At 49.3% G+C, this 27,049-nt stretch overlaps 1 protein-coding gene across 3 annotated transcripts; it reads right to left on the reverse strand.

The window, feature by feature from the left end:
- Nucleotides 1-226: 226 nt before the first annotated feature.
- Nucleotides 227-24,929, reverse strand: NLRP2 (NLR family pyrin domain containing 2). Of its 3 annotated transcripts, XM_064380823.1 has the most exons (13): nt 24,792-24,929; nt 24,650-24,722; nt 22,600-22,644; nt 19,883-19,957; nt 19,251-19,319; nt 16,905-18,471; nt 13,594-13,764; nt 12,497-12,661; nt 9,801-9,971; nt 8,997-9,167; nt 7,003-7,173; nt 3,781-3,951; nt 227-366 (listed from the first exon to the last, which is right to left on the reverse strand). In XM_064380823.1, the coding sequence occupies exons 1-13, from the start codon at nt 24,927-24,929 to the stop codon at nt 228-230; spliced, it is 3,126 nt and encodes a 1,041-aa protein (XP_064236893.1). In that variant the 3' UTR covers nt 227. The 3 variants fall into 3 exon arrangements, with proteins under 3 accessions (XP_064236893.1, XP_064236891.1, XP_064236892.1); XM_064380821.1 differs by having other exon boundaries at nt 24,650-24,929; XM_064380822.1 differs by lacking the exon at nt 19,251-19,319 and having other exon boundaries at nt 24,650-24,929.
- Between the last annotated feature and the right edge of the window lie 2,120 nt (nt 24,930-27,049).

Here is a 27,049-nt window from a genome sequence, read left to right on the forward strand (position 1 = left end):
TATTGCTCTCCATATACCCGTGATACAGATATTTCATACATAACAAGGTCAAGGAAACATGCACGTTCTACATAAAACAGAGGCAGAACCATGGCTAAAACATCTAGCCCAGCAATCAACTCATTTCCCTGAGGAGTGGGGGTGGGGTGGGGGGGGTGGTCACAGGCAGTTCACCAACACCTGGGAAATCCTTGGCTTCATTGAGAATGAATGACTCTGGGGGGGATTCAGACAATGAAGTAGCGAGAAGAAGGCCTTTTTTTCCAGGGCTCTTGATTCTCAGTATCGATAGTCAGTTGCGGGTTGCTGCCTTCTATTTCTTTCAGCAGCTTATCGAATTCATCAGTAAAGTCATCTACTTTCAACCTGGATACAATGGGGGAAGAAAAGGTTACTTTTTGTGTCAAGGAGATTTGTTTCAAATTTCCAAGAGGCACAGAGCATGGGTCACCTTTCCTGATTATTCTGTGTGGCAAAGGAGCATTCCATATTGATTTTTTTTTTGAGATGGAATCTCTGTCACCTAGGCTGGAGTGCAGTGGCATCATCTGAGCTCACTGCAACCTCTGCCTCCCGGGTTGAAGGCATCCTATCCCTCAGCCTCCCGAGTAGCTGGGACTATGGGCACTTGCTGCCACACTCAGCTAATTTTTGTGTTTTTAGGAGAGTTGGGGTGTCACCATGTTGCCCAGACTGGCCTCAAACTTCTGGGCTCAAGTGGTCTGCCCACTTTGGCCTCCCAAATTGTTGGGATTACAGGCATGTGCCACCGCGCCAGGCCTGATTTGCTTATCTTTTATTTTTAAATATAAATTGAGGCCAGGTGTGGTGGGTCACGCCTGTAATCCCAGCACTTTGGGAGAGTGAGGTGGGTGGATCACTTGAGGTCAGAAGTTCAAGACCAGCCTAGCCAACATGGTTGAGGCCCATCTCTACTAAAAACATAAAAATTAGCTGGGTGTGGAGGTACATGCCTATAGTCGCAGCTACTCAGGAGGCTGAGGCAGGAGAATCACTTCAACCTGGGAGGCAGAGGTTGTAGTGAGCCAAGATCAGGCCACTGCACTCCAGACCTGAGCAACAGAATGAAACCTTGTCTCAAAAATAAATAAATAAATAAATATGCAATTAAAGACTTTCATTTCCCTTTTGAATCCTTTTGTTCATTCCTCTTTCTGCTCGTTCCCAACCATGTCGATCCAATAGAGAAGAAGATAACCTAGGTTAACCTTGTAATTGTGTAAAGCCACTGTGACTGTGCAGTTTGAGATGGTTGTTGATTCTCATACACAGAGACATGGAACTGCTGAGTACGGCTGGGCTACAGCGCTGATACCTGCCTACCTGCTCCATCACCCACTTTGGCGACTTCTACTCGGTAGATGCAGGAGTACCAGCTCCACAGAGGAGACGCATACCTTGAACCAAGCCAGCCAGACCAGCTTTTGTCCTCTGTGCCCAACTTGGCTACAAGATACCAGCCTACGACCACCGTTTATCGGCCTGTGATGATGGCAGCCTCATTCTGTGGTAGCCACATTTAGCCATATGTATGTGGAAATGGCAGGCAGCACAGGAAGAAGGAATCATTAAGGCAAAATATGTATAAAATTAAGAGACCAGAAGGTATTAGCAGTCATACTTATTAGGATTACACTTCTGACTTTTGGTATCAGTTTTGTTGTTTGAGATTCTCAGTACACCTATCCAACCACATACTGGCTTGAGTAGGTACCCTGTCTGCAGCTAAAATAATGTGAGGGTATGGCTGGGTGCGGTGGTTCACACCTGTAACCCCAGCACTTTGGGAGGCTGAGGCTGGCAGATCACGAGGTCAGGAGTTCGAGACCAGCCTGGCCAACATGGTGAAATCTGTCTCTACTAAAAATACAAAAAATTAGCTGGGCGTGGTGGCAGGTGCCTGAGATCTTGCCATTGCACTCCAGCCTGGGCAGCAAGAGTGAAACTCTTTCTCAAAAATAAATAAAAATAGCTGCTGTGGTGGCTCACGCCTGTAATCCCAGCACTTTGGCAGGCCGAGGCAGGTGGATTATGAGGTCAAGAGATCAAGACCATTCTGGCCAACATGGTGAAACCCCGTCTCTATTAAAAATACAAAACATTAGCCAGCCACGGTGGTGCATGCTTGTAGTCCCAGCGACTTGGGAGGCTGAGGTGGAAGAATCACTGGAACCGGGAGGCGGAGGTTGCAGTGAGCTGACATTGTGCCACTGCCCTCCAGCCTGGTGACAGAGCAAGAATTCATCTCCAAAAAATAAATAAGTAAAAAATAAAAATAGAAAATCTTAAAGTTTAATAAAATCCTTAGTGTCCATATGTCTTTTGACTTACAAAGTATCTTAGGCTGAGATTCATGTTAAGTAAACAATCGATCTATGTTTCTTCTACATAAAGATTATTTTAGGCCAGCAGTAGCCTATGTTGCTTTTGAGGATTTCTAAAAGTTCCCACACTCCTAGGAAATGGCTCTTGGTTCTCTGATGCCATGGTATCGAAATGCAACCCAGGCTGGGTGCGGTGGCTCATGCCTGTAATCCCAGCACTTTGGGAGGCCAAGGCAGGTGGATCACCTGAGGTCAGCAGTTGAAGACCAGGCTGGCCAACATGGCAAAACCCCGTCACTACTAAAAATACAAAAATTAGCTGGATTTGATGGTGTATGCCTGTAATTCCACCTACTTGGGAGGCTGAGGCACGAGAACCTGGGAGGCAGGGGTTGCAGTTAGATGAGGTATCACACCACTGCACGCCAGCCTGGGCAACAGAGCAAGACTCCTCCTCAAGCCTCCCCACCTCACCAAAAAAAACCAAACAAAAAAAACACAACCCAGTGACAACTGGCTCTCATGAGCAGACAGACAGCAGCCATGGCTGGGTGCAATGGCTCAGGATAAACGTAGCTACTAAGGGACTGAGGCAGGAGGACTGCTTGAGCCCAGGAGGTGGGGTGAGCCTGCAGCTAGCTGTCATTGTGCTGCTGGACTCCAGCCTGAGGGGACATAGTGAGTTCTTGCCTCAAAAAAAAAAAAAAAAAAAAAAAAAAAAAAATGCTGGTCATGGTGGCTCACACCTGTAATCCCAGCACTTTGGGAGGCTGAAGCAGGTAGATCACCTGAGGTCAGGAGTTTGAGACCAGCCTAGCCAACATGTTAAAACCCTGTCTCTACTAAAAATACAGAAATCAGCCAGGCGTGGTGGCAGCCGCCTGTAATCCCAGCTACTCAAGAGGCTGAGGCAGGAGAATCGCTTGAACCCGGGAGGCGGAGGTTGCAGTGAGCTGAGACCAAGCCATTGAACTCCAGCCTGGGCGACAAGAACAAAACTGCACCTCAAAACAAAACAAAACAAAAGAAAAAAGGACAGCAGGTAATTTGTGACAGCATCTATATCCCAGACGCCTGTCATTAGACAGCAGACTCAATCCAGAGAACACACGTCCAAGGCTGTCACTGACAGATCTCTTTCCACAAGCACGAACTGAGATCTGTGATTTGGTTTCTCTCAGGAGACAATGGCTGACGACGGTACTCCCCCTCACTAAAGCCATACATCTAGCTTCTTGGTTGCAGACTGAGTATGAGTTTCATTCTTTGATCCATCTTACCCGACAAAGCAGAAGGAATCTATGGGAGACTCGTCGGGTGGACAGACACCACCGGCTGAGAGCTGGATCAGTCTCCTACAGCAGATCCCTGTGACTATGCTTCCCCTGAACCTACCACCCCGGAGAAAACCTGAGGGGGAGTACATGGGTCGTACCTGAGCGTCTGGAGGGTGCCACGTGGACGTGTCAAGGTTTCAAACAGCAACTTTACTCCACTATACCCCAAGGAATTCTGGCCCAGGTCCAGAGTGATGAGGGTCTGGTTGCAGCTGAGGACACAGCAGAGGTTCTCACAACTGGCCGGAGGGATGGAACATCCCCACAACCTGGTGAAAGACAGAAGTCGACATGTTCGACAAAATTAGCCCAGCTTATTTTTGTACTTTTAGTAGAGACAGGGTTTGTATTCTACTGGCCAGGCTGTTTTTAAATTGTTGGCCTCAAGCAATCTGCCCGCCTTGGACTCCCAAAATGCTGGGATTACAGGCATGAGTCATTTCACCCAACTACAATCAAATTAAGATTCCCTTCCAGGGAGGATTTCAGGTTCAAGGGCATTTGATTGTACCTAACTCACATGGGATTTGTACAACAGCCGGGTTGAGACCATTCACCGGCAGATATAGCCAGCATTTTCTGGCATGATGTCCAATTCCTACCTCTTTTTTTCTGAGGGAGAGTCTCGCTCTTGTCACCCAGGCTGGAGTGCAATGATGTGATCTCAGCTCACTGCAACCTCCACCTCCTGGGTTCCTGACCAGCACCCTCCTGTGAGCCAAGTGCACCCTTGGGTGTTGGGGATCTGCATGAGCAACAGAAGTCTCAGCCGGGCGCGGTGGCTCAGGCCTGCGTCTCAACACTTTGGGAGGCCGAGGTAGGTGGATCACCTGAGGTCAGGGGTTTGAGGCCAGCATGGGCAACATGGAGAAACCCTGTCTCTACTGAAAATACAAAATCAGCCAGGTGTGGTGGTGCGTGCCTGTAGTCCCAGCCATTTGGGAGGCTGAAGCAGGAGAATCGCTTGAACCCGGGAGGTGGAGTTTGCAGTGAGCAGTGATAGTATCATTGCACTCCAGACTGAGCAACCAGAGCGAAACTGTCTCAAAAAACACTACAACATTGAATGACAGTCTCTTGGCTAAAAAATTTTCAAAAAATTAATAAAAAAACCTAATACAAAAACAAAAACAAAAAAACTCTGCCCTCAAGACTCATCTAACAGGAAAAGATGGAGTGTCCGAGGGGTTAAGGGCAAGGCGTACAGGGAGTAACTGGGTGTTCCAGCTACAATGGTTGGAGGTGACAGGGTAAAAAGACTGAGTCATAGAGTTTGGGGGTTCTCTAGGCAGAGAAATAGCTTGTGCAAAGGCCCTGGGGTGGCATGTGATTGACACGTAAAACAGAACATCCAGGCAGCCAGCATGAGAGTGAGCCGGGGAGGACTGCAGAGATGAGGACACAGGTAAGAGGTGACCCTGAGGCCACTGTAAATACAGAATTTTACTTGGACTGACACAGGGAAGTGCTGAGGGTTTTGAGCAGAGAGATTAAATATTAAGTAACTTCCATCTTATAAGTTACTCTCTTTCGAGAAGGAGTCTTGCTCTGTCATCGAGGCTTGAGTGCTATGGCGTGATCTTGGGTCACTTCAACCTCTGCCTCCCAGATTCAAGCAATTCTCGTGCCTCAGTCTCCCAAATAGACGAGATTATGGCTATGTGCCACCACGCGTGGTTAATTTTTGTGTTTTTAATAGAGACGTGGTTTCACCATGTTGGCCAGGCTGGTCTCGAACTCCTGATCTCAGGTGATCCGCCTGCCTCAGCCTCCCGAAGTGCTGAGATTACAAGTGTTAGCCACCGTGCCCAGCCACTTTTTTTCCCTTTTGAGACAAGGTCTCACTCTGTTGCCGAGGCTGGAGTGTGGTAGCACCATCTTGGCTCACTGCAGCCTCGACCTCATGGGTCATCCTGCAACTCAAACTTTTTGCCCCTCTGCCCATGTCAGTGAGTGACTAAAAAGGTGCCTTTTTTTTTTTTTTTTGAGACAGGATCTCACTCTGTCATCCAGGCTGGAGTGAAGTGATGTGATCTCAGTTCACTGTAACTTCTTCCTCCCAGGCTCAAGTGATTCTCCCACCTCAGCCTCCTGCGTAGCTGAGAGCGCAGACGTACACAGCCATGCCCAGCTAATTTTTGTACTTTTAGTAGAGACAGGGTTTGTATTGTACTGGCCAGGCTGTTTTTAAATTGTTGGCCTTGCCAGGCGCGGTGGCTCATGCCTGTAATCCCAGCACTTTGGGAGGCTGAGGTGGGTGGATCAGGAGGTCAAGAGATCGAGACCATCCTGGTCAACATGGTGAAACCCCATCTCCACTAAAAATACAAAAAATTAGCTGGGCATGGTGGTGCGTGCCTGTAATTCCAGCTACTCAGGAGGCTGAGGCAGGAGAATTGCCTGAACCCAGGAGGCGGTGGTTGCGGTGAGCCGAGATCGCACCATTGCACTCCAGCCTGGGTAACAAGGGCGAAACTCCGTCTCAAAAAAATAAATAAATAAAATAAATAAATAAATAAATAAATAAATAAATAAATAAATAAATAAATTGTTGGCCTCAAGCAATCTGCCCGCCTTGGACTCCCAAAATGCTGGGATTACAGGCATGAGCCACTTCACCCAACTGCAGTCAAATTAAGATTCCCTTCCAGGGAGGATTTCAGGTTCAAGGGCATTTGATTGTACCTAACTCAGATGGGATTTGTACAACAGCCGGGTTGAGACCATTCACCAGCAGATATAGCCAGCATTTTCTGGCATGATGTCCAATTCCTACCTCTTTTTTTCTGAGGGAGAGTCTCGCTCTTGTCACCCAGGCTGGAATGCAATGATGTGATCTCAGCTCACTGCAACCTCCAACTCCTGGGTTTAAGTAATTCTCCTGCCTCAGCCTCCTGAGCAGCTGGGATTACCACGCCAGGCTAAATTTTGTATTTTTAGTAGAGATGGGGTTTCACCATGTTTGCCCGGCTAATCTCGAACTCCTGACCTCAAGTGATCCACCTGCTTCGGCCTCTCAAAGTGCTGGGATTACAGGTGTGAGCCACCGCGCCCGGCCCAATTCCAACCTCTCTGAATGTGGGGTGTTGGCAGTGGTTTCATCTGAATGGCTTGAGGCATTGTATCCTTAAAATTTCACGGGTGGTCTTTGCATGACACAGACTAGAACTTAGTCCTTCGACCATCCTTGTGAATGCTCGACGGACCATTCAAGTCTTCTCAATTACCTCACCCGGAAGTCCGCTTCACTGATCGTCTTACATTAGACACAGATTCAGGAAGGTATAAAAGTAGTAAGTTGAACTTATAAGTTAACTCACCACAGACGTTTCAAGTTACACAGTGGTTTCTTCAAAGCCTCACAGAGGCCCTGCACGCCGGGAACTCCTATGTCATTCCGCCCCAGATCCAAGTTCATTAGGCTTGATTTTTCATGGAGAAGCTTTGCGAGGTGACAGCAGCCTTTGCTAGTTATGTCACAGTTCCACAGCCTAGATACCAACCACACGAAGGAAAAAACCCAAACCTGTTAGTTCTCGCTGGTGTGATGCACCTTCAACTCCGAGCCATGGGTTTCAGACACACTTAGAGACAATGGGACATGGAAATGGAATCATGGGGTGGTGTGGTGGACAGAAGAATGGCCTCCCCCAAGATGTCTAAGTCCTAACTCCTGGCACCTGCCAGCAACAGGGACCTCCTAGATGTGACTGAGAATCTTTTTTTTTTTTTTTCCCCCGAGATGGAGTTTTGCTCTTTTTGCCCAGGCTGGAGTGTGATGGCACAATCTCGGCTCACTGCAACCTCCACCTCCCAGGTTCAAGCGATTCTCCTGCCCCAGCCTCCCAAGTGGCTGCGATTACAGGCATGCGCCACCGCGCCCGGCTATTTTTGTATTTTTAGTATAGGCGGAGTTTCACCATTTTTTTGTATTTTTAGTAGAGATGGGTTTTCTCCATGTTGTTCAGGGTGGTCTCAAACTCCCGACCTCAGGTGATCTACCTGCCTCAGCTTCCCCAAGTGCTGGGATTGCAGGTGTGAGCCACCACACCTGGCTGAGATGTGACTGAGAATCTTTTTTTTTTTTTTTTTTTTTGAGACGGAGTTTCGCTCTTGTTACCCAGGCTGGAGTGCAATGGCGCGATCTCGGCTCACCACAACCTCCGCCTCCTGGGTTCAGGCAATTCTCCTGCCTCAGCCTCCTGAGTAGCTGGGATTACAGGCACGCGCCACCATGCCCAGCTAATTTTTGTATTTTTTAGTAGAGACGGGGTTTCACCTTGTTGACCAGGATGGTCTCGATCTCTTGGCCTCGTGATCCACCCGCCTCAGCCTCCCAAAGTGCTGGGATTATAGGCGTGAGCCACCGCACCCGGCCATGACTGAGAATCTTAAGATGGGGAGATTGTCCTGGTTTATTTGAGTAGCTCCAATGCAATCACAGGGATCCTGATAAGAGGGAGCCGAGAGTCGAAGCCAGCAGGAGGTGACATGCCAAGGGAGCCAGAGCAATGTTGGAACATGCTATGCTGTTGAAAAAGGAAGGGCCACAAGCCAAGGAGTGCAGGTGGCAACAGAAGCCAGAGAAGTAAAAAGGATTCTCAGCAGGGCACAGTGACTCACGCCTCTAATCCCAGCACTTTGGGAGGCCGGGGTGGGTGGATCCCTTGAGGTCAGGAGTTTGAGACCAGCCTGACCAACATGGAGAAACCCCATCTCTACTAAATATACAAAATTAGCCAGGCATGATGGCACACATCTGTAATCCCAGCTACTCGGGAGGCTGAGGCGGGAGAATTGCCTGAACCCAGGAGGCGGAGGTTGCGGTGAGCCGAGATCGCACCATTGCACTCCAGCCTGGGTAACAAGAGCGAGACTCCGTCTAAAAAAAAAAAACAGCGTGGGGCGTGATGGCTCTTGCCTGTAATCCTAGCATTTTGGGAGGCCAAGATGGGCAGATCGCTTGAGCTCAGGAGTTCGAGACCAGCCTAGGCAACATGGCGAGACCCCATGTCTAAAATATATACATACAAAAAGAGAAAAAAAAAAAACCCTGAAAACCAGCTACATCCTCCAAATCCCTACAGAATATTACTACTGTTTTTTTCTTTTTTTTTGTACTGCTACTAATTCTTACACATTTTTCGTATCATCATCTCCCCAGGTCTCACCAGTTATAGCCATTAGCATCATGCTTGGGGCATTGAGAGAAATTAAGTATTCTTATGAACACCCTACTGGAACCCAGTGTGTGTGGGGGGGTATGCATAAACACCCACGCACACAGGCAGGCAGCAGGGACTTAGGGACTTACACCAATGTCTGTAGTTTACACTCGGGGTAACTCAAGCCCTCACACAGAAACTTCACCCCCGTATCCCTGAGGGGGTTCTCGGCCAAGCACAGGTGCATCAGCTCCCGGCTGACAACCAAAACGGCAGCCAGGTCCTTGCAATCGGCTTCTGTAAGGTGACAGTTTTCCAACCTGTGTTAGAACAAAAGAATCGCAAACGGCAACACGGTGAGAACACTTCCAATCTCAGCCTTCTCGGCTGTCTCCAAATGCTAGCATCCCAAAGCCCTTCTTGTGAACTCCCCACCCTCTCTCGTGCCCTGGTGATCATCTGAAGGAACAGGAATAAGAGAAGAACAAGACTGCCAGGCGCGGTGGCTCAAGCGTGTAATCCCAGCACTTTGGGAGGCCGAGGCGGGTGGATCACGAGGTCAAGAGATCGAGACCATCCTGGTCAACATGGTGAAACCCTGTCTCTACTAAAAATACAAAAATTAGCTGGGCACGGTGGCGCGTGCCTGTAATCCCAGCTACTCAGGAGGCTGAGGCAGGAGAATTGCCTGAACCCAGGAGGCGGAGGTTGCGGTGAGCCGAGATCGCGCCATTGCACTCCAGCCTGGGTAACAAGAGCGAAACTCCGTCTCAAGAAAAAAAAAAAAAAAAAAAAGAGAAGAACAAGACTGAGAAGCCATCTGTCCGGATCTCCACATGGGAACAGGTGTTCCTATCAGCGAGAGGTTCCACACAGCCAAGTCAGCCATGACTGTTTCTCATCTACGGCCCCAGATGGAAACCACAGCTGCTCTGAAGAGAAAAGAGACTTACGACAACCTCTGCAGGAGGCACTTTGGGTGTTTCAAAGTTGTGTACAGCAACTTGGCACCCTCATCCGCGAGCTCACTGTTGGAGAGGTTTACGCACGTCAGGGACCGGTTGACTTCCAGGGTCAAGGAGAGATCCGCCCACTGCTGCGCGGTAGCGGAACAAGACACCAACCTGTGGGAGAAACGGGAACAAGTCATCCCTGAGAATCCAACGCCGGGGACCCGTCTTTGGTTTCCATCTCACTCGTTATGCTACACCCTGACTTGCATGAGCTGGATCAGTGGTTGTCAAAGCGTGGTGCCCGGACCAGCAGCGTCAGGATCGCCCAGGAGTCAGCTAGAGATACAGAACCTCAGTCAATGTAACAAAAACTCTGATGCCGAATCCACTAACCTATGTTTCATTGTTTTCTGAAAGAGTCATGCTCTGTTGCCCAGGCTGGAGTGCAGTGATGCAACCTCAGCTCACAGTAACCTCTACCTCCCGGTGTCAAGCAATTCTCCCGCCTCAGCCTCCAAGTATCTGGGACTACAGGTGCGTGCCATCTTGCCCAGCTAATTTTTGTATTTTTAGTAGAGACGGGGTCTCACCATGTTGGCCAGGCTGGTCTCAAACTCCTGCCTTCAAATGATATGCCAGCCTCAGCCTCCCAAAGTACTGGGATTTAAGAATGAGCCACCACGCCCGGCCCCACTAACCTACGTTTCAAGGTGCTCTGTGTTCATCCGGAAAATGTATTAGAACAAATTCATAGGCCTTATCCCATGATTCAGAGAAGGTGGGATAGGACCCAAGAATCTGCATTTTGCTGTTTCCAGGTGATGCAGCTGCTGTTGCTCTGGGGCCCACAGGCTGAGAAACACTCAGAAATCCAGTCAGCTGAGCACGTCACAGAACACGGCACCGTATTCTATTCATAAAGCCTGCTATGGGCAAAAGGAACCTCGCTGGAACGTTTAGAAACCCTTATGGTCTCCGGAGTCAGGTTTTTAAAAAAATGTATATCCTGGTTTTATTTATTATATATGAAAACATGGTCTAATTACTTACCCTCATTTCTTTTGGCTTTAAATTAGAAGTGAGTCATACTCCTATTTTAAGCATTAAAGTTCATAATCCACAAGAATTGCCAAGTGGAATACCTGCCACATAGCTAAAATTCACTAGAATTCAGCTAAAAACCGCTTTTTTCTTTAATTTTAATTTTTTCTTTGAGATGGACTCTCACTCTGTCACCAGTGCAATGGCATGATCTTGGCTCACTGAAACCTCCATCTCCTGGGTTCGAGCGATTCTCCTACCTCAGCCTCCCAAGTAGCGGGGACTACAGGTGCCCACCACCACACCAGGCTAATTTTTGTATTTTTAGTAGAGACGGGGTTTCACCACGTTGGCCAGGCTGGTCTCGATCTCGACCTCATGGTCTCCTTGTCTTAGCCTCCCAAAGTGTTGGGATTACAGGCGTGAACCACTGCGCCTGGCCCGCTTTTTTCTTTTAGAGCTTAAACTGTTAACAGTAGGAAATTGGAACGTAGCGTGTTAATTGCTTCCAAAAAAAAAGAGAAAAACCCCATAACAACACTGAACTTGTATGGAGACTCTCTTCTCATTTTGGATATCAATTTGTTCATTAAGAAATTAGTGGCTGGGCATGGTGACTCACGCTTGTAATTCCAGCACTTTGGTAGGCCAAGGCAGGTGGATCATGAGGCCAGGAGTTTAAGACCAGCCTGGCTAACATGATGAAACCCCATTTCTACTAAAAATACAAAAATTAGCCAGGTGTGGTGGCCACGGTTAGAATCCCAGCACTTTGTAAGGCTGAGGTGAGCAGATCACTTGAGGTCAGGAGTTTGAGACCAGACTGGCCAACGTGGTCAAACCGTCTCTACTAAAAATACAAAAATTGGCCAGGCGCAGTGGCTCACAGCCTGGTAATCCCAGCACTTTGGAAGGCCAAGGCGGGTGGGTCACTGGAGGTCAGGAGTTCGAGATCAGCCTGGCCAACATGGTGAAACTCCATCTCTACTAAAAATACAAAAATTAGCTGGGCATGTTGGCGCATATCTGTAGTCCCAGCTACTCAGAAGGCTGCGACAGGAGAATCGCTTGAACCCAGGAGGCAGAGGTTGCAGCGAGCCAAGTTTGCACCACCACATTCCAGCCTGGTGACAGAGCAAGACTCTGCCTCTTGCAAGAAGTCTTGCAAGAAAAAAAAAGCACAGAAGTTAGCTGGGTGTTGTGGCAGGCACCTGTAAATCTTGAAAAGAAAAAAAAAAAAGCACAGAAGTTAGCTGGGTGTTGTGGCAGGCACCTGTAATCTCAGCTACTTGGGAGGCTGAGGCAGGAGAATTGCTTGAACATGGGAGGCAGAGGTTTCAGTGAGCTGAGATCACGCCACTGCATTCCAGCCTGAACAACAGAGCAGGACTCCATCTCAAAAAAAAAACACAACAAAAAACGTAAAGATGATTCTGGGAGTTTCTCTGGACTCAGGGTCCTCACGTATGGTTGTCCAGGTTGTTCACTGCTCAAGGCAAGTGGAAACTCAAGTTCAGCCCCTGCTGTATCCTGGGCCATCTGTCCTTAATACTGTTTCTAGTCAGTCACCAACTTTTCCTAATTTACACAAAATTGCCATATAAGCTATGGTAGCTGTCGGTATGATGAAGGATTTTAGTGATGAAGAGGTGTACCCGAGATACTGCAGGTTACATTTTGGATGTCTCAGGACCTCACACAGTACAGGAAGCGTATCCTTCTGGGCACTGCCTCGAAGTCTTAGATGTGTTACAGTCTTGTGACCTTGAAGAGCTAGGCAGAGCTTCCGATAAGCGTCAGCTGGGGAAATGTTTTTGATCCTAGGAAAAAAAAAAAAAAAAAGTGAAATGTTGAGTGTCTGTATCTCTATTGTACTTAAATAGCAATGAGGGGCTCAATGCATTCAAACTTCAGAAGCTTTTATTCCATGTTTAAATTTTTGTCCATCTTTACAGATTTTTTTTTTCTTTTTTGAGATAGAGTCTCACTGTCATCCAGGCTGGAGTACAGTGGCATGATCTCGGCTCACTGCAACCTTCATCTCCCTGATTCAAGTGATTCTCCTGCCTCAGCCTCAAAAGTTCCTGGGATTACAGGTGCCTGCCACCTTACCCAGCTAACTTTTATATTTTTAGTAGAGATGGGGTTTTGCCATCTTGGCCAGGCTAGTCTTGAACTCCTGACCTCAAGTGATTCTCCTGGCCTCGACTTCCCAAAGTGCTGGAATCACAGGCGTGAGCCACTGCCCCCGGCCCCTTTTAACTTTTTTTTTTTATTTTTTGAGATGGAGTCTGTTTGCTCAGGCTGGAGTGCAGTGGCATGATCTCAGCTCACTGCAACCTCTGCCTCCCGGGTTCAAGCAATTCTCCTGCCTCAACCCTCAACCTCCCAAGTAGCTGGGATTACAGGCACCTGCCACCACAGCTGGCTAATTTTTAAAAAATATTTTTAGTAGAGATGGGGTTTCACCATGTTGGCCAGGCTGGTCTTGAACTCCTGATGTCAAGTTATCCATCCGCCTCAGCCTCCCAAAGTGCTGAGATTACAGGCGTGAGCCACTGTGCCCTGCCCCTAAAGTTACTTTATATGATTATCCCACAAGATAAATTTAAGGGTGGCAGGACACTCTGAATTCCTTGTGTCTTGAGCACTTAGAGTCTAGGACAGGAAGTTGAATATTGCTCCAAAAATATTAAAAATGTAAAACTTTCACATCCTAAGGATTTTAGTTCATGAACTGGTTTCTACTTACACCACTCTCTGGAGATGACAGGTGTCAGAAGCTATTCGTTCACACAGGATCCTTAACAGTGAGGCACTAAGAAAGCTATTATTGATTTCTAGAATGATGAGACCCTTGTTTGAGCCAAATATGGAACAAAGATCCGTCCAGAAAGGAAGCATGTGTTGATCATCCTGGGATCTACAGGGAAAAGAAGGGGGTTACACCCAACGTGATCCATCATGGCTAAAGCATTTAGGGTTTCTCTGGGCATACACCCCTAATACATGAGTAGAATTGGAAGCTGGACCATTTAATCATTTAGCACCACTATCAGACAACTCAACACCCAAGACACATCACAGGAGAAAGAAGTTTTACTGTTTTTTTTTTCTTTTTTTTTTGAGATGGAGTTTCGCTCGTTACCCAGGCTGAAGCGCAATGGCGCGATCTCGGCTCACCGCAACCTCCGCCTCCTGGGTTCAGGCAATTCTCCTGCCTCAGCCTCCCGAGTAGCTGGGATTACAGGCCCGCGCCACCATGCCCAGCTAATTTTTGTATTTTTAGTAGAGACAGGGTTTCACCTTGTTGACCAGGATGGTCTCGATCTCTTGACTTCGTGATCCACCTGCCTTGGCCTCCCAAAGTGCTGGGATTATAGGCATGAGCCACCGCGCCCGGCCTCTTTTTTTTTTTTGAAACGGAGTTTCACTCTTGTTGCCCAGGCTGAAGTGCAATGGTGCGATCTTGGCTCACCGCAACCTCCATCTCCCAGTTCAAGTGATTCTCCTGCCTCAGCCTCCCAAGTAGCTGGGATTATAGGCACGTAACACCATGCCGGCTAATTACTATTATTATTTTTTTTATTAGACGGAGTCTTGCTTTGTCACCAGGCTGGAGTGCAGTGGTGTGATCTCCATTCACCGCAGCCTCTGCCCCTGGGTTCAAGCAATTCTCCTGCCTCATCTTCCTGAGTAGCTGGGACTACAGGTGCCCACCACCACGCCTAGTTAATTTTTGTATTTTTAGTAGAGACGGGGTTTTACCATGTTGACCAGGATGGTCTCGATCTCTTGTCCTTGTGATCTGCTGCCTCGGCCTCCCAAAGTGCTGGGATTACAGGCGTGAGCCACCATGTCTGGCCTTGGCTAATTTTCTATTTTTAATAGAGGTGGGGTTTCTCCCTGTCGGTCAGGCTGGTCTTGAACTCCTGACCTCAGGTGATCTGTCCATTGTCTCGGCCTCCCAAAGTGCTGGGATTATGGGTGTGAGCCACTGTGCCTGGCCGAACTTATACTTCTTACACAAAAATCCAACAGAGGGTAAAAATAAGTAAAATGCTAAACATATCATTGATAAAAGGTTGAGAATACAGTGTGGGCGTGGTGTCTCACACCGGTAATCCCAGCACTTTGGGAGGCTGAGGCAGGTAGATCACCTGAGGTCAGGAGTTGGAGACCAGCCTGGCCAACATGGCAAAATCCTGTCTCTACTAAAAATATGAAAATTAGCTGGGCATGATGGTGGGTGCCTGCAATCTCTGGTACTAGGGAGGCTGAGGCAGGACAATCATTGAACTGCAGGGGAGGTGGGGGGTGGAGGGGTAGGTTGCAGTGAGCTGAGATCGTGCCACTTCACTCCAACCTAGGCAAAAAAGTGAAACTCTGTCTCAAAAAGAAAAAGAAAAAAAAAATTAGCTGGGCTTGGTGGTGTGTGCCTGTAGTCCCAGCTACTCGGAGGGTGAGGCAGCAGAATTGCTTGAACCCAGAGGCGGAGGTTGCAGTGAGTCGAGATTGTGCCACTGCACTCCAGCCTGGATGACAGAACAAGACTCTGCTCCCATACCCACAAGCCCAAAAGAAGTCGAAACTTAAATTTTGTTAGCTCTAGAGCCCCTTGCTGTTTTAAGACTAGGTTAGCTGGGCATGGTGGCTCACTCCTGTAATCCCAGCACTCTGGGAGGCTGAGGTGGGTGGATCACGATGTCAAGAGAACAAGACCATCCTGGACAACATAGTGAAACCCTGTCTCCCTAAAAATATAAAATTAGCTGGGCATAGTGGCACATGCCTGTGGTCCCAGCTACTCAGGAGGCTGAGGCAGGAGAATTGCCTGAACCCAGGAGGCGGAGGTTGTGGTGAGTCGAGATTGTGCCACTGCACTCCAGCCTGGCAACAGAGCAAGACTCCGTCTCAAAAAAAACAAAAACAAAAACAAAAAAAAAAAACAACAGACTAAGTTAAAACCTCTGGTTTTAGGAGATCATCCTCTAGTACAAACTTTAATGCCCTTCCAGCGGTTGTGCCAAAAAGGGACAGTCACATCATAGATCTGAAGTTTACACAACTGACACACAGGACCAGGGAAGCAGGTTGAGCCATTATCAACAATTGCCCACTTAAAGAGGAGTTAGGTCTCAAAACAAGGTCTGACTCCAAAGCTTCTATTCCTATTCACAACATTGTACCTTTCACCTTGACTGTGAAGCAGGAAGAAAGTCCAGCAAGAGGCCGGGTGTGCTGCCTCACTCCTATAATTCCAGCACTGGGGGAGGCCAAGGGGGTAGATCATTTGAGGCCAGGAGTTCGAGACCAGCCTGGCCAACATAGTTAAACTCTGTCTCTACTGAAAATATAGTTAGCTAAGCATGGTGGCGCACACCTCTAGTCCCAGCTACTGGGGAGGCTGAGGTAGAAGAATCGCTTGAACCTGGGAGGTGAAGTTGCAGTGAACCAAGACTGTCACGGCACTCCAGCCTGGATGACAGAGCAAGACTCTGTCTCAAAAAGAAAAAAAAATGTATATTGGCATCTGGCATGGCAGTGCACACCTCTAGTCCCAGCTACTCTGGAGGCTAAGGCAGAAGGATTGCTTGAGCCCAAGAGTTTAAGTCAGCCTTAAACGTAAAAAAAAAAAGGCCGGGTGCGATGGCTTGCACCTATAATCACAGCACTCTGAGAGGCCGAAGCAGGTGGATTATTTGAGGTCCAGAGTTCGAGAGCGACTTGGGCAACATGGTGAGACCCCATCTCTTCTAAAAATATAAAAATCAGCCAGGCACGGTGGTGCATGCCTGCAATCCTAGCTACTCAGTAGGCTGAGGTAGGAGGATTGCTTGAACTTGGGAGGTGGAGGTTGCAGTGAGCTGAGATTGCACCACTGCACTCCAACTCCAGCCTGCGCAACAGAGCAAGAATCCATCTCAAAACAACAACAAAAAAGGAAGTCCAAGAGGGAATTCCTGACTCTAAGCCACAGTCACAGGAAGCTTTGGCCTCTTCCTAAGGGACCCTGGGATGAGGCTGAAGACGGAAGGACCAGTAGAGTGAAATGGTTCGTACCTCTCAACCTCAGCATCTGATTCAGAGGCAGTGACGTTCTCCGGGAGCTTTGCCTTTATCACCTGCAGTGACAGTTTCTCCAAGTTTCGACAATGCTTGAGGCAGAACGAAGAGGGCACAATGTCTGCGGCACTTAAGTGCAGGGATATTTCTTTCAACGGGGCCATCACCCCCTTCGCCAGCTCCTCCTCCTGAGACTCATACAGACAGTGTAAGACCTCCTTCAGGTCCGTCAAGGTTGAGTATCTGTCCTCGTCACAAATGATGTCGCACCGCAGCAATTCCTGTTTGATCTCCCTTGACATCACGCAGCCAAAAGTGGTCTCCAACTCCTTGGCTCTCTTCTCGTTGGCAAGGCCGAATAAGAAGTGTCCTGCTTGGATCAGGTCGGGGTTCTGGAGTCGTTCTTCTCCAGAAAGCAGCTTTTGCACGTCCTTAATGTCCCAGGCGTGGCCGTCCCCGTCCTCCTCCTCCTTCTCCAGGGCGTAGAACAGCGCAGTGAAGAACTGCTGGACGCTGAGGTGGAGGAAGGAGTAGCAGTCTTCAGAGTCTCTATCCTGGCGGAGGATGCCTCTGTCCAGGAACGGGCGGAGGTCGGACTCCTGCACCCCGAAGCTCTCCAGGTCCTCTGCGTGGAACACGGACATCCGCGCCCACAGGCCCTGCGCGGCCAGGAGGCTCAGCGCCCGCAGCGTGCCCCCGAGCTGTGCACCCTTCGGGAAGCGGCTGCAGAGGAAGTGCAGGAACAGCTCCGTGCGGGTGTGGCAGGTGGGGGCCGGGTCCTCCCCGTTCTCCATCTGCAGCTTCAGACTCGTGCACACCATCCAGCACACCGCGGGCGCCGAGCCCAGCTGGAACAGGGCCGCGTTGCTTCTCATCAGCTCAAAGGCACGCATGGCTTGGTCTTCCTCTCCAAAGTGTCTCAGGAAATAGGCTCTCCGGTCCTCCTCCAGGAAGCCCTCCACCCTTATGTAGATGGGCTGCTCCATCAGGGGCCGGAGGTCCCTCAGGGCCCAGGACCGCGTGGTAACCAGCAGGGCGGCCTTGGGTAACATCTTCCTCTTCAGCAAACTCCCCAGGAGGACAGGCACCGGCTTCGGCTTCTTCCAGTCCCCGCAGATGTCGTGGATCAGAGCCCCGGGTGGGGCTCCCAGCTCATCAAGGCCGTCGACCACAAACAGGGTTCTCTGTGCTTCCGCTAGGATGTTTGGAATGTCATCCTGCAATTCCGGCCAGTCCCTGAAGACCAGCTCTGCAAAACTGCACGGGCCCAGGCGTCTGAGCTCCTTGCAGCTCAGGTAGAAAGCGTATCTGAATTTGTGGCTGAGGTTGTCTTCTGTCCAGTCCAACATTAATTTCTTGGCCAGCGTGGTTTTCCCAAGGCCGGCAGCGCCGTGCAGCACCACCGTGTGTGGGAAGGGCCCGGGAAGCGTCCTGGGGTTGCTGAACGGGATCAGCGTCGTGTATCTCTGAGCCACAGCTTGGACCTCTTTGCTGTCTCCGGGCCAGGCCTCCCACATTTGCCGGAACCTCATCTTCAGCATACTCCCGTGGGTATCCTCTTTCCCTTCAGTGGGGGGAAGGGATAGATGAGATGCAATTGGTTATCCACGGCAAAAAACAAAACATGCTTTCTGTTACACAGGAGAGTAAAAATAGGACTTGAGGCCGGGCGCGGTGGCTCATGCCTGTAATCCCAGCTCTTTGGGAGGCCGAGGCGGGCAGATCACGGGTCAGGAGTTCAAGACCAGCCTGGCCAACATGGCAAAACTCCATCTCTACTAAAAATACAAAAATTAGCTGGGCATGGTGGAGTGCGCCTGTAATCCCAGCTTCTTGGGAGGCTGAGGCAGAGAATTCCTTTAACCCAGGAGGCGGAGGTTGCAGTGAGCTGAGATCACGCCACTGCACTCCAGCCTGGGTGACAGAGTGAGACTCCATCTTAAATAAAAAAAAAAAAGAGGACTTGGGCTGGGCGTGGTGGCTCACGCCTGTAATCCCAGTACTTTGGGAGGCCGAGGCGGGTGGATCACAAGGTCAAGAGATCGAGACCATCCTGGTCAACATGGGGAAACGCTGTCTCTACTAAAAATACCAAAAATTAGCCGGGCATGGTGGTGCGTGCCTGTAATCCCAGCTACTCGGGAGGCTGAGGCAGGAGAATTGCCTGAACCCAGGAGGCGGAGGTTGCGGTGAGCCGAGATCGTGCCATTGCACTCCAGCCTGGGTAACAAGAGCGAAACTCCGTCTCAAAAAAAAAAAAAAAAAAAAAAAAAAAGAGGACTTGAAGTTTATGAAGAGAAACCTAACCCCAAGCTGCTCACCCCAGAAAGACAGGATACAGACCTGGCATTTCTTTTTTCAAGGCTTTAGCTTCTCTCAGGCTGCTGACATCTTCCTCTGTTTCTGCAAATGCTACAAAGTACAAACTCATGTGAGCTTGACACAAAAACAGGTGAATTTCCTGTGGAGTCCCAAAAGTCCCAAACAGGGAAAAGGAGTCAGCTGCCAGGACCCAGAGGGCAACAGACAGAGCAAATCAGCTATAAACACGTCTACCGGCCGGGTGCGGTGGCTCACGCCTGTAATCCCAGCACTTTCGGAGGCCGAAGTGGGCAGATCACTTGAGCTCAGGAGTTCAACCAGCCTGGCCAACATGGAGAAACTCCATCTCTACTAAAAATACAAAAATTAGCCAAGTGTGGTGGTGTGGGTCTCTAAAAAAAAGAAAAACAAACAGAAACCTCTCTGCAACATGTTCCTAACTTTGTACAGAGTTCCAATTTTCTGCAATGTTCATTCTTCCCTCTACTCCTATGGAAGGGAGGTTGGCATTCTCCAGCAGACAGTGGGCAAATTAAAAATAGTGGAGAAAATGAGACTGGGGAGAGATGGGGTTCTCCAGAGGAACGGGAGAAGGCAGCAAGAGGGGGCAGCTTCCCCCGGCGGACTCCGACGTCGGAGCTCCTGACGCCCACCTTGTGCTTCTGCCTCGAAGCGCATCAGCATTTCGTCCGGGTCTACAGGCTTTGCTTCTCCTTTCCGTATCGTCTCTGAAAAAAAAAGAGCGGACACTACAGGCCTGTGGCTGTGCTGGCAGTGGGACTCCACGCTGGCTCGAGTGCAACCACTGAGTCTCAATACTTACGCCTAGATTAGCTAATTTACTAGATTAGGACAGAGGCTGTTGACAAGGAACTGGATATAAAAATAGAAGTATGTGGCCGGGCCGGGTGCAGTGGCTCACGCCTGCAATCCCAGCACTTTGGGAGGCCAAGGCGGGTGGATCATGAGATCAGGAGTTTGAGACCAGCCTGGCCAACATGGAGAAAGCTCGTGTCTACTAAAAATACAAAAATTAGCCTGGCGTGGTGGCGGGCACCTGTAATCCCAGCTACTCGTGAGGCTGCGCATGAGAATTGCTGGACCCTGGGAAGCAGAGGTTGCAGTGAACCAAGATCACACCACTGAACTCCAGCCTGGGTGACAGAGCAAGACTGTCTCAAAAAAAAAGAAAGAAAAAGAAAAAGAGAGAACATTAGACCATGATCCCAGGTTTATGTGCCTTTCTGGTGAGAAAACTCCTAAGTAGTTCAGAACACATGGTGTGAAAACACACACACAGGACTCACGCATAAGGTCACTGGAAAGGCTCTGAGGATTAACTCCCTACTTTCTTTTCTTATCTTTTTTTAATTCCCTAGTTTTTTCTTCTTTTCTTTTCTTGAGAGGGAGTTTCGCTCTTGTTGCCCAAGCTGGGGTGCAATGGTGCGATCTCGGCTCAACGCAACCTCCGCTTCCTGGCTTCAAGCAATTCTCCTGCCTCAGCCTCCTGAGTAGCTGGGATTACAGGCATGTGCCACCATGCCTGGGTAATTCTGTATTTTTAGTAGAGAAGGAGTTTCATCCATGTTGGTCAGGCTGGTCTTGAACTCCTGACCTCAGGTGATTTGCCCACCTCAGCCTCCCAAAATGCTGGGATTACAGGCATGAGTCACCACCAGTCTAACTCCCTAGTTTCTGGTGAGGTAGGTAAAATTAAAATGGGCCAGGCACGGTGGCTCCTGCCTGTAATCCCAGCACTTTGGGAGGCTGAGGTTAGCAGATCATAAGGTCAGGAGTTCAAGACCAGCCTGTCCAACATGGTGAAACCCATCTTTACTAAAAATACAAAAATTAGCTGGACATGGTGGTAGGCGCCTGTAATCCCAGTCACTTGGGAGGCTGAGGCAGGAGAAACTTGAACCCAGAAGGTGGAGGCTGCAGTGAGATTGCACCAATGCACTCCAGCCTGGGCAACAGGGCAAGACTGTCTCCAAAAGGGTCTTCATGGCCAGGTGTGGTGGATCATGTCTGCAATCCCAGCACTTTGGGAGGTCAAGGTGGGAGGATCGCTTGAGACCAGGAGTTTGACACCATATCTGCAACATGGTGAAACTGTCTCTACCAAAAATACAAACGTTAGTCAGGTATGGCAGTGCACAACTGTAGTCCCAGCTACTCAGGAGGCTGAGGTAAGAGGATCACTGAAGCCTGGAAGGTTGAGGCTGTAATGAACTATGATCATGCCACTGCAATCAAGCCAGGGCAACAGAGCAAGACCCTGTCTCAAAAACAACAAAAAATCTTCAGGATATAAGTAGTTGGTAAGGGCCAGGTGTCATGGCTCACACCCGGACCCCAGCACTACGGGAGGCTGAGGCGGGAGGGCTGACTGAGCTCAGAAATTCCAGACTGGCCTGGGCAATATAGCAAGACCCTATCTCCACAAAAAGTGAAAAAAAAAAATTAGCCAGGTATAGTGGCAAGCGCCTGTGGTTCCAGCTACTCAGGAGGCTGAGGCAGGAGGATCGCCTGAGCCTGGGAGGTCAAGGCTGCAGTGAGCCATGATTGCACCACTGCACTCCAGCCTAGGCAACAGAGCCAGATTCCATCTCAAAAAAGAAAAAGTCTCTAGCTTATCCATATGGAAAGGCCAAGCTTATCCTTCCCCACTGGGTATGTATGTACCAGTTTCCAACAAATACTATCGTGTTTCAGCTTCCCAGGTCTTACCGCTAGCCCCCTGCACAACTGGCTCCTCCCTGGGAGCAGGGATGAGGACTCTGGGATTCTTTACATTCTTAGTACTCAGCACAGTATTGCTCGTTCGTTTGTTTGTTTGTTTTTTTGAGATGGAGTCTCGCTCTGTTGCCCAGGCTGGAGTGCAGTGGCACGATCTCAGCTCACTGCAGCCTCTGCCTCCCAGGTTCAAGTGATTCTCCTGTGTGGGCTCCCCCAGTAGCTGGGATTACAGGCATGTGCCACCATGCCTGGCTAATTTTGTATGTTTTTTTTTTTCTTGAGATGTAGTCTCGCTCTGTTGCCCAGGCTGGAGTCTGGTGGCACGATCTTACCTCACTGCAAACTCTGCCTCCCGGGTCAAGTAGTTCTCCTGCTTCAGCCTCCCAAGTAGCTGGGATTACAGGCACATGCCACCATGACCAGCTAGTTTTTGTATTTTTAGTAGAGATGGTGTTTTGTTGGCCAGGCTGGTCTTGAACTCATGACCTTGTGATCCTCCGCCCTCGGCCTCCCAAAGTGCTGGGATTATAGGCATGAGCCACCACACTCGGCCACAGTATCTTTCTTAAAACACAGCCCTGAGTCCCCAAATCTCACATGAAGAATAATAGTTGTCAATGAGGTAACTTACCTAATGATAGAGGCTTGTTTTTATTAAATGATCTCAAAGCTGCTTCTGAAAAAGAAAAAGGGGGAGAAATTTACATTTTTAACAGAAACGCAAGATTTTATTGTCTTCATAATAAAAGAAACGATGACATTCAGAACTGGATCACTTGGCCCTTTCTCTTCGTACCTGCTCCCAGTTGAAAATGCCTGCGTCTTTTTTTTTTTTTTTTTTTTTGAGACAGAGTCTCACTGTGTTGCCCAGGCTGGAGTGCAATGGCGCAATCTCGGCTCACCACAACCTCCGCCTCCCAGGTTCAAGCGATTCTCCTGCCTCAGCCTCCTGAGTAGCTGGGATTACAGGCACCTGCCACCGCACCCAGCTAATTTTTGTATTTTTAGTAGAGACGGGGTTTCAACATCTTGGCCAGGCTGGTCTTGAACTCCTGACCTTGTGATCCACCCGCCTCGGCCTCCCAAAGTGCTGGGATTACAGGCGTGAGTCACCATGCCTGGCTGCTTGCATCTTTTAGTAGCCAGCATTCTCTTAGACCTGCAGTGAGGCTCCACGCAGCCGAGCCTTAGCGCAGTCTTTGTATTTTTAGCCTTTTTTCGGAAAATCGGCTTACGCTGCCTACCATAGCCACTCTGCTGCCCGTCGTAACGATGCTTTCCCTGGGCATAGAGAATCACTGCCCTTCTCGTACTGTGTCACTTTGTGGGGTTGGTGCTTGCCACACTTCTTACAGAAAGTCTGGCGGGTTTTAGGAACATTCACTACGTTTGCGTGAGCGCTATCGGCCCAGAAAGAAAATCTGCATCTTTTTAAGAGCCCAGCCCCTCGGAAGTGTACAGCTCTCTGGGTTCCCTACTGCTGTTTTCCAATTCGTGACCTCTGGAGGCCAGCTAGAGTTAAAAACCCTAACCTGTCCGTTAAAGGCAGGAAACATTATGCTAAGAAATGATCTCTAGCTGGAATAAAAACGGCAATTTTTTTTTTTTTGAGATGGAGTCTTGCTCTGTCACCAGGCTGGAGTGCAGTTACATGATCTCAGCTCACTGCAGCCTCCGCCTCCCAGGTTCAAGCGATTCTCCTGCCTCAGCCTCCCAAGTAGCTGGGACTACAGGTGCCCACCACCATGCCTGGCTAATTTTTTGTATTTTTAGTAGAGATGGGGCTTCACCGTGTTAGCCAGGATGGTCTTGATTTCCAGACCTCATGATCCGCCCACCTCGGCCTCCCAAAGTGCTGGGATTACAGGTGTGAGCTACTGTGCCTGGCCCCTAAAACTGGCAATTTTTGAAGAAAAATATGGCTGGGTGCAGTGGCTCACACCTTCCTGGGTTATGAGATTGTTGGGACTCCAAGCCTCAAAAGGGAAACGTGGTATCATTTCCACCATGGAACACTCTTCAACCTTAAGGAAATCCTATCTAAAAATACAAAAATTAGGGCTGGGCGAGGTGGCTCACGCCTGTAATCCCAGCACTTTGGGAGGCCAAGGTGGGTGGATCACCTGAGGTCAGGAGTTCAAGACCAGTCTGACCATCAGGGTGAAACCCCATCTTAAAAAAAAAAAGGCAGAAAAGACCAGGCGCGGTGGCTCATGCCTGTAATCCCAGCACTTTGGGAGGCCGAGGCAGGTGGATCACTTGAGGTCAGGAGTTTGAGACCAGCCTGGCCAACATCGTGAAACACCGTCTCAACTAAAAATACAAAAAATAAAAAATTAGCCAGGCGTGGTACCACAGGCCTGTAATCCCAGCTACTTGGGAGGAGGAGACAGAATCGCTTGAACCCAGGGGCGGAGGTCGCAGTGAGCCCAGATTGTGCCACTGCACTCCAGCCTGGGCAACACAGCGAGACTCCGTCTCAAAACAAAACAAAACAAAACAAAAAGATAATAAGGTAGATAATAAGGACCAGGACAGACACCAGAGTTTATGAAGATCTGACATCTGCGTTCAGTACAGGCAGGCTCTCTCCAAGCCTCAGTGCCATTTCTGAATCTCTGACATCCTGGAGAGGACTTCTGCTTTACCCTAAGGCACAGTGTGGACCGAGTTCCGCTCACCTCTGAGTTCATCCTTCACTCTCTCAGACAGATCCGCTCGGTGCATCTTTTCAAAGACCTGGATGGTGGCCATCTCCATCCAGTAGCTGGGGCAATGGCTGGTGAGGATTTCTGCCAGTTGCTTCCCATCGGCCTTGTCTACCTCTGTCTGGGGGATCTTCTGTAGCTCATTTCCCAGGGTGATGGTCCTGATCAGAGACTTGAACTGGCTCAACTCATCCTGGCTGAGCTGCTCCAGAAGAGCCTGCAGGTTGAAGTCCAGCTGCACAGAAGACACCATCTCGTCCCACGTGGGAGCTCCAATGAGAATGAAGGGAGGACTGGAAGGAGATGGCGAGTCAGCACCCCTGTCTCACAGCCAGTCCCCTCTGTGCCATGAACAAGCATACACTCACCATCTACCCTGCTTCTTCAAGAACAAATTCCCAGCCTGGGCAACATAGTGAGACCCCATCTCCACAAAAAATAAGTTCGCGGTCGGGGGGTGGTGTGCAGCTGTAGTCCCAGCTACTCAGGAGGCTGAGGTGGGAGGATCGCTTGAACCTGGGAGGTTAAAACTGCACTGAGCCTTGATTGGGTCACTGTACTCCCATCTGGGCAAGAGAGCGACCTCATCTCATTTTAATTCGTTTTATTTTTGAGATAGAGTCTCACTTTGTCCCCCAGGCTGGAGTGCAATGGCATGATCTTGGCTCACTGCAACCTCCGCCTCCCGGGTTCAAGCCGTTCTCCTGCCTCAGCCTCCTCAGTAGATGAGATTACACGTGCATGCCCACCACACCCAGCTCCTCGTGTTATTTTGTTATTTATTTATTTTGAGATGGAGTTTCGCTCTCATTGCCCAGGCTGGAGTGCAATGGCACAATCTTGGCTCACTGCAACCTCTGCCTCCCAAGTTCAAGTGATTCTTCCGCCTCGGCCTCCCGCGTAGCTGGGATTACAGGCATGCGCCACCACACCTGAATAATTTTTTGTATTTTTAGGAGAGACAAGGTTTCTCCATGTTGGTCAGACTGGTCTTGAACTCCTGACATCAGGTGATCCACCCACTTCGGGCTTCCAAAGTGCTGTGATTACAGGAGTCAGCCACCATGCCTGGCCACTTAATTTTGTAGTTTTAGTAGAGATGGGGTTTCACCAAGTTGGCCAGGTTGGTCTTGAACTCCTGACCTGAAGTTATCTGCCCGCCTTGGCATCCCAAACTGGTAGGATCACAGGCATGCGTTACTGTGCCTAGCCTTTATAAATTAACGGATAATATAATTTCAGTTAAAAAAAAGACTAGCACAGCGAGTACACATGGCAGTGCTACTGGACAAAAGGTTAACACCTGGTTCTTCGCATAGATCGCATCACAAATAAGAGTTGTCTTTTATTTTAAAGACGGGGTTTCACCATGTTGGTCAGGCTGGTCTTGAACTCCTGACCTCAAGTGATCTGCCCACCTCAGCCCACATAAGGTGTTGGGATCACAGGTGTGAGCCACTGTGCCTGGCCAACACTGTTTATTACTTAACCACTCTTTTTGGCTCTGGCCACTCCCCAGGTGGGTTGGATTCACAGAGTAAGTGGAAAACAAGGAGTTAGTGAATGGAGTTTGCTTAAATGGAAGTGAAATGGCAAGTTTATAAGAGGCTTGAGGCCAGGTGAGGTGGCTCATACCTGTAATCCTAGCGCTTTGGGAGGCCGAAGCAGGCAGATCACTTGGGGTCAGCAGTTCAAGACCAACCTGGCCAACATGGTGAAACCCCATCTCTATTTAAAAAATATACAAAAAGTGGCCAAGCGCGGTGGTGTGCACCTGTAGTCACAGCTACTTGGGAGCCTGAAGTAGGAGAATCACTTGAACTCAGGAGGCAGGGATTGCAGTGAGACGCGATTGCACCATTGCACTCCAGCCTGGGCGACAGAGCTAGACTCATCTCAAAAAAAAGGAAAAAAAAAAATGGCTTGAAGGTGAATGAGTGGTGGAGACTGGTCTCAGGACACAGGTGTGTGGCTTTTACTTTACCGAAGCTGGCCAGGTGCCGTGGGTCACACCTGTAACCCCAACACTTTGGGAAGCCAAGGTGGGAGGATTGCTTGGGTCAAGGAGTTTGAGACCAGCCTGGAGAACATGGCAAAACCCTCTCTCTACAAAAAAATACCAAAAAAAAAAAATGTACTGGGCATGGTGGCCTGCACTTGGTCCCAGCTACTAAGGAGGCTGAAGTGGGAGAATCACCTGAGCCCGGGAAGTTAAGGTTGCAGTGAGCCGTGATCGCACCACTGCACTCCAGCCTGGTAAAAAAAATAATAGGAAAAAAAACACTGGGTGCGGTGGCTCACGCTTGTAATCCCAGCACTTTGGGAAGCTGCGAGGGGTGGATCACTCCAGTCCAGAAGTTCTAGACCAGCCTG

The sequence above is a fragment of the Aotus nancymaae genome, unplaced genomic scaffold (assembly GCF_030222135.1).
Source record: "Aotus nancymaae isolate 86718 unplaced genomic scaffold, 86718_ANA_hifiasm-v0.15.2.pri h1tg000028l, whole genome shotgun sequence".
NCBI classification, from domain to species: Eukaryota; Metazoa; Chordata; class Mammalia; order Primates; family Aotidae; genus Aotus; species Aotus nancymaae.

Bases quoted from the DNA above. Each gene is read 5' to 3' on its own strand.
- NLRP2 (XM_064380821.1), bottom strand. From the start codon at position 24,929: ATGGTGTCTTCTGTGCAGCTGGACTTCAACCTGCAGGCTCTTCTGGAG. The intron at 19,320-19,882 runs GTGGGCGTCAGG...TGTACTTTGTAG, and splicing joins CTTCGAGGCAGAAGCACAAG to CATTTGCAGAAACAGAGGAA. The intron at 9,972-12,496 runs GTACACCTCTTC...TTTCTCCCACAG, and splicing joins TGTAACCTGCAGTATCTCGG to GTTGGTGTCTTGTTCCGCTA.